The sequence below is a fragment of the Tinamus guttatus genome, unplaced genomic scaffold, assembly GCF_059628265.1.
Source record: "Tinamus guttatus ecotype Peru unplaced genomic scaffold, ASM5962826v1 Tinamus_guttatus_pri_ptg000369l, whole genome shotgun sequence".
In the NCBI taxonomy this organism is placed as follows: Eukaryota; Metazoa; Chordata; class Aves; order Tinamiformes; family Tinamidae; genus Tinamus; species Tinamus guttatus.
Genome location: NW_028288903.1, coordinates 473,834 through 487,848, shown reverse-complemented (window position 1 = coordinate 487,848; position 14,015 = coordinate 473,834). Strand labels below are relative to the sequence as shown.

The 14,015-nt window shown below is 44.2% G+C and overlaps 1 protein-coding gene across 1 annotated transcript in view; it reads right to left on the bottom strand.

The window, feature by feature from the left end:
- GABRA5 (gamma-aminobutyric acid type A receptor subunit alpha5) overlaps positions 1-12,715 on the bottom strand; it is a 53,238-nt gene extending 40,523 nt beyond the window's left edge. Inside the window, exons 1-4 of the mRNA XM_010213201.2 lie at positions 12,472-12,715; positions 4,485-4,606; positions 3,217-3,284; positions 2,883-3,103 (exon numbers count right to left, since the gene is read on the bottom strand). Coding sequence (XP_010211503.1) covers positions 2,883-3,103; positions 3,217-3,284; positions 4,485-4,606; positions 12,472-12,557 — 497 coding nt within the window. The 5' untranslated portion in view covers positions 12,558-12,715. The remainder of the gene's footprint in view (positions 1-2,882; positions 3,104-3,216; positions 3,285-4,484; positions 4,607-12,471) is intronic.
- Positions 12,716-14,015: the final 1,300 nt, after the last annotated feature.

Here is a 14,015-nt window from a genome sequence, read left to right as displayed (position 1 = left end):
ATTCCCTACAGAGAACATTAATGCCTGTGAAATTTATTTAAAGAGTGTATTGTGTTCTTATATTCAGGCAGAAGAGATTTAATGCTACGTGTATATAGAGGCCTATTTTTACATTTCCCTATCAAAATACACATCAACAACTTTCCATCTAAACTACGCACTATCAAATTCAAAATACAAGGAATGCTTTTTTTTCATGTAGAAGTAAACACATTTATAATGAAAACACACGTACGGGCAAGTGCTAAAGCTGGAAATCGAACGTGGTATGCTTGGAAACCAAATAACAGAGAGGGTCATCACTGACTTTGCTGCTTTCCTCCCCTTTTTTCAGACAGCCAGATGCGAGGTTGCAAAAGCAATTCAGGCATCTCTGTCAATGACAGAGGGTCTAGGCCTCCTTGCACAGATTACTCCTACGTACAGGTTGGGAAACACGCAATTCCTCCTTGGAAACGAGGGAAACAGAGAACTAAGAGAGGGTTGCGTTCAAATCCCCAAACACCGGGAACCAAAGAGCTCTGCTGGGAGTTGCAGGAGACCAGACTCCCCTGGCTAAGCCCAGTAGCATCAGCACCACAATGAGACCTTCTACCCTAAAAGGCCCTGTGCTGTGTATCTTCTGGTGGAAAACCATGCTAACTGGTGCTGAAGAGCTGCTACCTTCATCAGGAGCCCCATAAGGTACAGCAGCCACTGGCGGAGGTGGAGCACAAGGCACAGCCATCCCTCACAGCTGGGAAGGGGAGCCCGAAACCATCTTGCAGCAGGACTTTTCTCCCACTGCTGAAACGTCCCTTGTGACACACTGGTGTCCCCAAAGTGGTCCAGCTCCTTACATGGTACCAAAGCAGCCTTCAGACTTTGGTTTGAATAGAATAGCATGTGTACTTCTTACTAAAGTTATGATTTGCAGTGGTGGAGAGCAAGATATTTTAAAAGCTTTGCACTCTTTTTCTTATCACATATACTGTGGCTGGTAGGAATTTATTTCCACACACATGCACACCCACACTCAAAAAAAAAAAAAAAAAAAAAGGTACATGTTTTTTAGGTTAGAAAAGCATCCTGCGTCTTCTTTGACGTTCTTGTAGAACGTCAGTCCAAATAGCCTTACCCTACAGATTTGACTGTTTCAATTCCAGTCCTAAGGCCCATATACATCCTACTTAACTTTTAAAAGTCCTCCAGGGATATCTAGACATGGTTGCTGTCCTCCTGCTCCCTGAGCTGTCATCTAGGCAATGTGTCCATGCTCCTTTCTGAGCAAATGAGGGAAAAACAGAGATGCAGTGGGAAGATGATGAAGGCTGGGTCAAGCCCAAATTTTGTTCCAGCTGCATGTGCTGAGCAGGTCATGGGCTTTTCCTTAGTGTACTTATAGCCTGCGGCACCTATTTTAGCAAGTCTGCCACAGTCACAGCAGAGGCACCTCTGAAGAGCACTTTGGATTCAAGGGCCTAGTTACCTCCCAGATACACTTTGCTCCACTAGCCCCGGTGACTCAGGTGGCTGCCAAAGGACTCTGTGCCTCACTGCATTTCTTTGATGCTGCAAAACCCAGGGTTGCCACAAAAACAGCCTGCCAGCTGTGAATCCACCACGCAGCGCGGTGCTTTCTTCCAGGCTTTTAGACTGATTTGGACTGTATTTACACAAGTAATTTACACAAATAATCGAGAATTGTTTCTGTAGTGGTCTCTCGAGCTGTGCTAGTGTAGTCCTAGCTTCAATGAGACTGGTTGTAAGGCCCGAGTTGCCAGTATTTTTGTGAAATGCAGGGTCCTCTTCTGATGGTTTTGACTTGCATTCATCTAAGCACACACTATATCACCGCACTGCTTCGGGACTTTATTATTACCAAGATCATTAACCCAGCAGTCGCTTTCTGCAGCGCTGCAGCCCCAGCAAGAAGCCCATGCTCCTGCTCACTCGATGTGTGCTGGCTCTCACCCCTGGTGCGGGAAGCTCCCATGCTCTGCGCCATCCTGCTCTTTTCAGGATCCCATGTCCAGCCGAGCTCAGCACTTCAGTTCTAGCTTTAGGCTCCTAACTGCCTTATTGGGTCTCGGGCATCCTTCTGCGCTCGTGTGTGATAAGCTTAGAATAACACTTCATTCCCCAGTAGGTATTTATTTCCTTTAATCTCATCCGAAGTGTTGTCCATATGACTATGCTTTCAGAGAAAACTCTATTAAAGATATAAGGCAGTCTTAATTACTACAGCTTAATTACTTTCAATGAGCCAATCATCCTACACTGATATGGAATTTGACCTGAGAAGAATTTCAGATAATCCTCTAACATCACCGATATTATATCTTATATCTAGGTTATGCAATGATGAGGCTTGACAGTATCCTCTAATCAGATGAGGAGCATGACCCTGAAGAATTCAGACACTGAGCTGCTTCTCTGACAGTATAACATGCCAGCTTTGTTTTCAGGAATGCACTTGCTAAAATAGCTTCACCGGGCTGCTGGCTTGTTTCAGTTATCCCAGTGACAATTTGCCTATTAGGGAAATTGAAAAAAATAATAATACAAGTGTCAAGAGTTCAGGATGTACTACCCCAGAACTAGGTATGAGTTTCTGGCCTTCAAGACAGCTGTCTTGCAATCAGCACTGAAGCTGCAAACACAAATAAGAGAGTACAGATCCTCATTAAAAAAAAAAAAAAAAAAAAAGCTGGACTGAATCATCAAATCTGTTGAGAATATGCCTTCCATTTAATCAAAGGAAATATTTAGGCACTAGCAGTATTCAGAAGCTACAAATTAATTGGTGCTTGTAGGCAGTGATTATGTTTTCCACTTTTCTTGTATTCACATAAATGTGTGCATACTATGAAGCGTCAGAAGGAATCAGGGAGGGCGATTACCTCATGGTATAGAGCAGCGTGCCGTCATCCTCGAGGCGCAGAAGCTTGTTTGGAGTTGTCATGTTGTGAGCAATGGACTTCTTGCCGTTGTGGAAGAAGGTGTCGGGGGTCCAGATCTTGCTGGCAAGCAGATTGTTGAGGGGCAGGCGCTGCATGGGTCCTTTGAATCGAAGCCTTTCGTCCTTCCAGCTTTGCCGGAAAAAAACGTCAATGGTGTATTCCTGGCAGCAAGAAGTAGATATATTATTTCAGGGGTCTGATCAGAAGTAGTGGTTCTGCAAATGACTTTAGTAAGGAAACATAAGCAAGTTAGGAGCCGCGGTTTAGCGCTTACCATTTCTGTGTCTGACACGGGACCAAAACTGGTAACATAGATGTCTGTTTTCACCTGAGTTATTCTCTCTGTAATAAATACAGGTTCTGAGTCAATAATTACACTAAAGCACACATACCTGTTCCTGATGCATTTCCCTCTTAACAGCTTTTGCATCATCTAACACCTACCCACCCAAAATCTGAAATGAAGAAGGTATTTGAGGAGGAATCGGATCCTCAATCAAATATCTACCTGTTTTAGAAGACAGACGATGCTCTCCTCTTATAGCCAGAGGAAACGAACAGGCCCTTCTCAGGTGAATTCCTCAATTCTTCTGACCAGCTTAGATGCTTACTACAGGCTGAGATGAAGTGTACCTTAGAAGGGCCTATTTTATCCCCACTGACTTGGGTGATTTGCCCAATTGCAGACATCTATATTATAGATGTCTAAAGATGGGTGAAATTAATTCTACCCTCAAGACTCTGAGTCTTTCTGGCATCTTTTCAAATCCAGGACTAATTTAATTTAAGGGCAGAATTTTCAGAAGTTTGTTACATAAGATAGGAGCATCGAGCCCTATTTTCAAGCATCTCTGAGTAAAGTGAGAGAAGCAGGAGAGAAAGCACTGAAAGCAATGTGTTGGTCTCACAAGACGAAGGGGGTGGGGGTAGCCAGAATAAAAAAGGGCCAGGAAGAACATAACAGATGGTTTACACATGGGGAAAAGATGAGAGAAATCTGGGGGAAAGAGAACTGAGGAAGGGCTCAACAAGGTTAGAATGGCAAGTAACTATTCACATGTTACATTTCTAAAATAGCTGCTATAGAGGTTATCTAAATGACGTATCAATACAGAGTCATTGCAGCTATCTAAATATGGATGGTTTAGGGTTTTTTTTAACAACACATTTTTTTGTCACTGGCGTAATTTCATACATGCTGACCATCAGGGAACCTTAAAGCAACCTGCAAACACCCTGCCTGGCTCACCTTAAAAACAAAGAGTACAAAACAACATCAGTAAAAAAAAAAAGCAAGCTGCATTCAGCTACAGCAGGCATGTATCATGCAAGCCTAATCCACCCTCAAATGGCTTCAGTGAGTGATAAAAAGTCTCCAGGGACCTTTGCACCCATTTGCAAGGAGAGGCTATATTCTGCTCTACATTTAGCTAATTAAACACCTCTCTCTCATTAGGGCCTGTCCCAAGGGCAGGTACCCAAAGAGGAGGGCATCAGGGGATGCCTAAACCATCCAGCAGCACAAACCAAATGTTGTTCTACCTCCCAGTCCTGGGCGCAGTCGGTTGTCATAGCCGTCCAGCAGGCCGTCCAGGATCCTGGTGAATATGGTAATGTTGTCATTGGTGTCCTCCTTCCCCGGAGCTGTTGGCATTTGTGAAAAGCTGTTTTACACAAATAAAAGGAAACATGTCAAAGGCTGTGCCTGTCTCAAAAGGCTTCCTCTGGGCAGCGTAGTTTGCAGGAAACTTCATCTCCGAGACCCCACTCTCTCCCCTGCCTGCTCAGGGGCTCACAGGTAACACGGCCCTGGGGCCTCTGCTTCCCTGGCGCTGGCTCTGGCACATGTCCATCCCTTTCAGGGAGCAAATTCAGCCCTAAAGCTAGCAAAAGCTCTGATTTTTATTATTTTTATTTTTATTATTATTATTTTCTCAGGTTAGCTCTCCACTCATTGCAAACTTCATCAGCTCACAGAGGGGCTCTGTGAGCAGCACAGTTTTGCCTACAGAGGCATCTCCAGGCCAGCATGAAGGTACCTTTAATCCTTAAGTGCCAAATAGGTTCTCATCTCCACAGTTTATGCAATTCCTTCCCAGAATGTACTCTATGCTGATGAACTCTAACTTCATTTGAGGATAAAGAACTCCCATGGCATTTAAATATTCCACCGTGGATCATAAGGATACCTGAAAAGAATACTGCAGTACCAAAAATATAGTCCTTCATCCCTCCTTCCTTCTTCATAAATTACCCCTCCCTTACAGTACACAAATAACAACGTGTAGTGGACTTCATCCCATATATTTCAGGCCAAGTCTATATTCCCCCCCTGCTCGGTACGAACACTTCTTTAACTTCAGTGATATGTCCATAAGTATTTCAGATATGGTCCTTTAGGCAAGCAAAACATCCATAGTTTGTATGTTTGTTTGCTTGGTTTTTTTTTTTGAAAAAAACAACTTGTCTGCTCAGGTATCAGCAGATCAGACCAACCTACGATTTTGGCTTGCATAGAAAATACCCACAATGTTATTCCTGGTATCTGCAGTGATACAGCTCATAGCACAACCATAACTTGCATTTTTAGATCTCTTCGATTTTCATTTTCAGATGCTCAGGAGAATCCCCTGCACACCAATGCCTTGGCTTACCTAAATAACAGACAGCAGTCACAAAAGTTTATCTATAAACATGCTTCATCCACAGCCAGCAATGACTGTCTCTTGAGATAGCTAGTGCTTATTCAAATTTCAGCTTCTGCTGAAACTGCTAACAAATGTTGCAGCTGAGACGGAGGGCATGTCGCCCCACTAAGAGCCATATTTCCCTCACACACAGTGCCAATACACAGAAGTCACTTGAACTCAAAACATCCTGAACTGGATATAAACCAGTGACCTAAAGATATAACAAGAAAAAAAAAAAAAATCTTCTTATTACTAATCTCCAGTGAAATAAATCAGTATGTAAATAGTCTCAAAGCAGAATAGCCTGCCTTGCAGAATGCTTTTAAAATACAGAGTAGGATTTATAAAAAGAAAGATGAGGGACCTCTGTCTGATTTTACTTGTTCAAGGTTTACACTGAAAATGACTTCCCTGACACCCATGCAATCAGCTAGACATAGTCTGGAAGTTTTAAGGACATGAGATGTGGCACACCAGGAGCTGCTGGTGACCACGTCCCACCTCAGAGCCAAGTCCAGGTGCAGGGATCCCCATCCCTGCTTCAGTTCCCCTTATAGTTTGTGCTCTTCCAAAAAATAAAGGGTTTCAGAACCTCTCAAGAAAGGGAACAGATCAGCACTGCAGGCACAGGGCCTGTGGCGATTCCCAAAATGCTGGAGCACATGCAGGAGCCGGGCAGAGAAGGGACCTGGTAGCATGAGCAATGCCATCGCTGCTGTGACACCTCCACAAATGCAAAATGAGCAGAGCCCAAATGCAGTCAGGAGCTCTCCTTTCCTGCAGGCAGAGGCATGCCTAATAGTTTCACCTGTGTTTCAGGCTATTCCACCTCTCCATGGTCTAAAGACTGAATTAACTTTCAGTTTTCGTTGCTGCAACCACAGTTTATAGCAGGTAACCAAGACAAATGACATTATGGATTATGTTTAACCAAGATGATGTGTAGTTGAGCCAGCACATGCAAAATAATTGAAGAGCTCTCTAGACATCCATGCACACTGGACCATTCAGGAAAACAGACTACATCCTTTTTTTTTTTTTTTTTTTTTGTCAAATGTAATGAAATGGAGTCGCTGTGTTAGAGCTTTAGTTGTAGGCAGCAGCCTAATGAATATGGAGAGGGGACATAAGTTACAGAGGTTCTTCCTATTCAGTGACAACAGCTAATGTAATGGTAAAACGCTAGAATACTGCTTGCATTCCCTATCATTTATTTTTAGTTTGTTTCCATAAGAGAAAACAGGCGTGCATCACGCAGCCTGCCTGTCCCACCCTATCAACCTATGGACCCACTTCCACGCGCCAGCGCATCTGACAGAGGCCGAGAGATCAAACTCTATTTCACTCTTTCAAGTTTCATAAGGAGCAGCGGTTGGACAAGAGGAGAGCGACCCAAATTAGTGCCTCATTAAGTAAAAACGAGAGGTCAGCAGGCAGCTATTCCCCTTGGCCCACCGACAGGGCCAGTCAGCACGCATGTGGCTCAAAGCCAGCCTCAGCAAAAGCAGCCCACCTCCTCGACAGCAATTAAGGACAGGAAAGAGGCTTTCCTATGCTTTTCCCAGCATAGAAAAGATGCTGTGAGATATGGAGCGCAGAGGGAAGGTGCAGCTCTTACTAGGGACACAGATTCTAGGGTTGCTACTAGGGAGCTGGGAGTATTGCAAGGGACGGTGCAGGGAGGATATAGAGGCGCAGAAATCAAGCTTTACTGGTTTCTCTGCTCCTGGAAAAACCTTGTAGTTTCAGTACATAAGCCTGAATTCAAAGCTAATTGCATGCAGAGGCAAGATTTCCACTGAGCTGCTTTTGTAGGGAAGGGGCAGAATATGACTAGTTCTCACAATCCTTTCCCATATCTAGCAGGAGTTGCTTCTTGACTATATACGCCTTGCATAAAAACAGTGTATACACCTCACATACTTGCATATCTACAAGAAAGCCTAATTAACAGATGGAAAAAAAAGAAAAAGGATAGAGAAATGACTTAGGATGAAGCATCACAGAAAATGTGTACTTCATCTGTACAGCAGCAATCCAATTTAGATTTGGCAGATTACTCAAAAAAGGAGGCATCTGATGCTGAATTACAGAGAAATGTCAGCATTTCTCAAGTTACATTTGTAGATGGATCACTGTTTGTCATTAGGACAAACTTTTTTTTCCACAGAAAAATAAGCATTTGTTTTATATTTTTGCAATTTCTGATAAAATAGCAATTTGTGTTTTGGAGTAAGTGCTGAAGTTGTCTTTTATGGCATAGGTATATTAAATACATTATATACATTTCTGTTTATTAGATGCTGTAGCTTTATGAATAGTGGTAAAACAATGATATCCTCAATTAATTATTGCCTATTGATTAGTTATTGACTATTGTCATTCAACAACCAAAACTGTTTTTTTTTTTTCCCAGTTTTTTTTGTTTGACAGTCCTGGAATAAAAATAAACCAATTAAAAAAAAAAAACATTTGGGAGATGCTAAAAAAAAATCAAAGATAATTAAATTAAAAGCTTATTACAAAAATAAACTAAACCAACTAGGAATACTTTTATTTAATATTGCAATTTCTGGATGACCGAAAAAATCAGAAGCCACAGAAAGCATGATCAGTGTAATGCCAGGTAACTCCCCAAAGATGCTCAGTTCCCTCTTTTGATGAGTTCATCATTTACCGTGTTAAACATCAATGCCTTTAGTACCATTTAGTCAGACTCTTGACAGATACTATTCATAGCTTAGCTGCATTAAGAGCAAAATGTATTCATAGATATTTCATCATTTTTCCCAAAACTTTGAAAACATAAAGGAAGTTATTTTGCTGGAAAATAACTGGGAAATATTTTGCATTATTTTCTCTGTCTCTTAAGAGTAGTTTCCAATAACTTGCTTTAAGAGGATCAGAATTAAACCAACACTTAGGCAAATAAACAGTTTGTGAAGAAGACATTGAGAAGGCTTTTGCACACTCTTGCAACACTGTCACCTGGCCAGATACCACAGGAAATGGATACACTTTTTAAAATGAGCTTCTTACAAGCCCTTTCCTACTGATTCTTGATATGTAAAACTTTTGATATTCTGTAAATCTGTGCAATGAAAATTTAATTCTTTCAAATCAGATAAGAAGAATAGAGGAGAGGACTGACTTTGGAAGTAATGAAACTTGAGTGGTCTTTGCAGATCCTTAAAGAATAATCTCATTCTTTCCTTTACCACGGGCAGTATTTTGCTACCTTCTGGAAATCAGCAATTTGTGAACAGTGGAGCTATTCTTCATGGGGCGATATCTCATAATCCTCATCCCCTGCACCTTAACGTCCCTTCCAATGTCTTGAATTTCCTCAGAGTTTCTGAACACTCCCAGGACCCTCAGCTCCTCCGGGTCCCTTACTTGGGAGGTTTGCTAGAGCTGCATGTGCCGCATTTGAGCCGTGCCTTGCGCATGGAGAAGGAAATGTCATCAGGATAAAAATAAATTAAAAAATGGACAAGCATGACTGAATGGACATATGCTCATTCTCACAAAAATTGCCTAGAAATATGGGGAAGATCTCCCTAGCATCTGGCAGTAGTTGAAAGGGGATAACCCAGCAGAAGTAACAGTTCAGGGTGGCAGAGGCTAACAAAATAAATTCCACGGTCTGAGGGAGAGGTATGTTTAACCTAAATAGCAGGATTATGCTCTTAATGGTAGAGATTGTGAGCTAGTAGAAAAGTATGTGAAACTATATAGACACCCCACGGACTGAATTCTTACAGTGTACAGAAAACTCCCATGTTGGCCAGAGCTAGAACTAAGTGGAATCTTCTGCTTTCCACGTTTCTACTATTATATATGTTATTAGTAGATGCTTGAGGGAATCAGTTTATGGATGTTTCCCACTAAGACCTCTGCTTATGTAAGTTGTGGTTACACCAATGACATCTGTCCCTACTCATCTGTGCTAGTCGGCCTCAAGTCTAGGGGCTCTACTCACTGAATTCAAAGGCAAGAAATTGGGCTCTGTCTCACCTGTAAACACTCTGATATATTTTGTTCTGGATGATTCTCTAGCACGTTTACTTTCAATACAATGGTGAACTGTCTTGAAATACTACGGTAAAATATCTTCACCAGTAGCACTATACAACTCAAGACTTAAGTTAAACAAGCCTGAAAAAACTTTGACTTGTGCTGGACTGTTTATGCAGAATTAGGTTTGTAAAATCCTTGAAACAGCTGTCATGTGGGATTCACATACTGTTCTCCATTGCTCTATACCTCTGAATTTCAATTCAATGATTTTTTTTAAACAAGTCTTCCAACCACACTTATAATGCTTCTCTGCAGTCTACTGATGTAGACAATCCTCGACAGTCATTCCATATTTATGTTAACCATTAATCAGAGACTTTTGCTGAGATTTCTGAAGTAGCCTAGGAGACTGAGATGCAAAATTTCTGTTTATTTTACCAAGTATTGTGCATCAAAATCCCCCAAAGTGGCTTTGACTATGGCAGCAAAAACCTGTATTTATGATTTAATATAAATAGAGATTGGCTGTGGAATATGAGAGACAAATCTCTGCCTTCATCTTGTAGCTCTACTAGTATTTTGCTTTTAAATACGAGCTCATTTGACCAACCATTTTTATTTAGCACACTGCAAAATACACTGAAACGTAACAGCACATTCCAAACACAGATGAAGCTAATAAAGAATCTGGTGGCAACAGTATATATAACTAGCACAGGACTCTGGATTGCAGCAGTTAGTGTACAAGGCTACATGTAAATTGTACCACTCTGTCCTGAAGAGTCAGTCCCAAAGCACTTAGCAAATTACACTGAAACTGCTTCTGCCTCAGAAACGGGGAGGCTGGAACAGCCTCTGTCTTTTGAGCAGGGTCAAAATTCAGCCCCCAGGCAGCATGCGAATATGCGGTAAATTGGAGCTACTTATCTCTGCAGGCCCTGACTAAAATTGCTAGATCGGAAATGGGGGGGCAAGGGGAGGAAGGTTACGTGATAATCCCATTTTAGTGTGTAGAGGCTTTCTGACTAATTTACAGAAAACAAGCATCCTATTTTCTCACAACTGTCCTGTTCCAGTTATCGGATGTGCTACCGGTCATGACTCCTACCTGGGACCTGGAGTCATTTTTCACTTTCCAGCAGAAACCAGGCAGTTAAAACCCCTCTTCAGCAGTTTTACATATCCATGCTTCTGCCAGAATGAGTAACGCACATCAAGAAATTGAGTGTCATCTGCTGAGCCCCACAGCAGAAGGAGTGTGCAAAGCTACTGATACTTGCTACCTTTTGCAGGCTCAAAAGAACATCAGGAGGGTCCTAAGGTTCCTACACTCCTAATAGTTTCCTCCAGACAGCAATGATTTTGTAAAGCACTACCTTATCAAGACAAGCTAAAAACAAGTCCCACCTTATCTAAGTCCTCTTCATTTCTATCATAGACAAGTCCTGATCTCCTCTTCCGGGATCCAGCGAGCGTTTTGCCTTGGATCACAGGATGCAGCTCTTCCAAGGCAACCCTTGCAGCTGTTTGCAGTGTGCAGCCCCAGCTGTTCACGCACTGCGCTGTGGTCACACGGGGCTGCGCGTCTACGCAAGGTGCGCAGCGGAGACCCATCTCCAAGTTTCGCCTACCCTATGCACAGCCACCCCTCAAAGTTTGGTCTTTCTTCTAATTCTAATCCAGAAAGGATCACTTTGGTTGAAAAAGCAAACTGACTTGCATCTACCTTTTAATACCCTGCTGCGAGAAGATACAATGTGTTTACATGTGGGAAAAAAAAACAATTTGGGAAGATTTTTTTTATAATGCAGCAAAATCATAAACAATTGTTCTCTTCCATAGAACTTGCATTTGTAGGGTCTTTGCTAAATAATGCTTTCTCTAGACTCATTTGCTTAGGGCTTAGGCTAACTTTGGTGGGTTCATGAAATCTCTGCAGTAAGGTAGAATATGTAAGTTGTTTTTTTTTCTCTCTCTCTTCTTTTTCAAGAGCTATATCAGGCATATTTCTTTGATTTCGCTTTAAGAATACTTTAAATGCCTCAGGAAAGCAACCAAAGGAGGGGAAAAAAAAAAGGAAAAAAAAAAGGAAACAATTCTTTGTTATGTGCTTCTGGAAATCAAATTTCCAAGCTGCCATTCCAAGCAGTAGAGGCTCTCCCGTACTTATTAAGAAGGCTGTACCAGCCAGAAGCACACTCCGAGCCCAGGGAGCAGAGTCGTGCTCTGCTGCCTGCAGCCTGCACTTGCCAGGTAAGGGGGAAGGTGTCAGCACTCCTCATCTCAGGCACTGGCAGTAGTAGGCACCACAGCCCTCCCTGCACCTTGCAATGCTCAAGACCACAAATACATACTACAGATATACAGAGATAGTGCATATACATAGTGTACGTATATAGTGTGCATATGTATGCATGTATCTAAAACACATACTTTGCCTATGTGTATGTGTATACACATACATCAAATATAGCATATATAGATACATGCACTATTTATTTATATAGCATATATCTGTATATATGCTATATATATACACACACATGCATATGCAAGAGCATCACCATCTGCAGGCCTGGCCTCTACCGAAGCTCCCCTGCAGGAGCAATATGGGACTAAATGACCAGCACGAGCCGGCTGAGCCTGCGTACGGAAGATAACTGCTCCCTTTCTCCCAGCATCAGGGCACCGAGATCAAACACAAACCTGCTTGTTTTGTTCTGCTCTTCCACACCACACGGAGCCAAAGCTTTTGGCTTCTCTCAAAAACCCACAGCAAAAAAAAAAAAAAAAAAAGTCAAACGCAATTGGCAACTTACCCGAAGTGACTGGCTAAACTCATGGAAACGCAGAAGAGGAAGAAGTTTTTGATCATGATAAAGCCAGAGAACATCCCATTGTCCATTCCAGATCGGATTAATCGTGTAGGCAGTTGGCTTGGGAAAGGTACTGCTGCACACTTTGTTCTTACGCTGCGACAGTGCAAAGATAAAAATTATTACGCATCCAAAGCGCAGGATAGTCGAGTTCAGCTACCACCACATCTTTTGCTATCTATGTTTTTCACAAACTTATCTAGGCTTATGTAAACATCATCTGTTTATGTAAAATTGCATATCTTCAAGGACATGTTTTACCTTCTGCTGACGGCAAACTACAAAACGGGAAAAATTCTCTTTTAGTGGCCCACTTTGCCTTTCTATTTGTTCCTCAGGCAACTAACCAGAGAGCCATTCACTGCTTTCCAAATGCCAGTTTGGACCCTGTACCTATTCAGCAACTTCCATACGGCTGCAAGCCCAGGGATGTGTGCAGCCTCCGCAGCCCGTCCTTCCATCACAATGTTTTTTTCCCTCTTTAAACACTCAACTTCCCTTTCCAAAATCCCAGCTAAAATGCCAAGAAACACCTACAGCTTCTTGCAACTCAAGCTGCTGATACATGACTGAGTAAAAAAAAAAAAAAGAAAAGGAGGGGTGGGGGGAAGTGACCTTCCTCGCAAAGGCAACATAAACCTCATGCTATAGCACGAAGAATGACAGTAACGGAGACGCTCCAGCCACCACCGCTTTTGGGGTACCTGCCTCAGCGGCCACATCGCCAGTTTCAGCACTGGGCGCTAACATTTTCCTCTGTGCCCATTTAAAAAAGATATTTTAAAAAGGGGGGAGGAGAAGAGAAAATAACATGGGGGGGAACATCCCGGACCCCCCTTGCTGTGGACCCCCCCGCGCTGCCCTCCCTCCCTCCTGCCGGCTGCCGGGGGGGAAAAGCCCCAAGCGGCCCCGCTCGGGCTCCCGCCGCCCCCGCGCTGCCCCGCTCGCTCCGCTCCGCTCCGCACCGCTCCGCGCACGGGGCGCCCCGGCGGCAGCCTCGGCCACCGCCGCCCGCTCCGCTCCCCGCGCAGCAGGGTCCGCGCAGACCCCCCGCCCCCGCCCGCGGCGCCCCCGCAAAGTTTTGCGCGTCCATGTGCGCGGCGCTGCGCGCAGCGGCTCCGGCCGCCGACCTCCCGCCTTACCCGCCGCCCGCAGCGCGGCGCGGAGCGCTGCGGAGGGCGAAGTTGCTGCTCCCGGCGGCGCGGAGCGGAGCGGTGCGGAGCGGTGCGGTGCGACGCGGAGCGGTGAGGCGCGGAGCGGAGCGGAGCGGAGCGGAGCGGAGCTGCCTCTCCCGCCGCTCGCAGGCGCGGCCCCGCCGCAGCGCCGCGCCCGCGCCCGCGCCGCCCCCGCGCCGCCCCGCGGAGCCCCCGGCCGCGCCGCTCCGCGCCGCTCTGCGCCGCTCCGCGCGATGCGGAGCGGCCGCCGCGCCGGGTCCGGACCCCGGCCGCGCTCCCCGCCGCGGAGCCGCCAAGTTTTGCCGCGCTCTG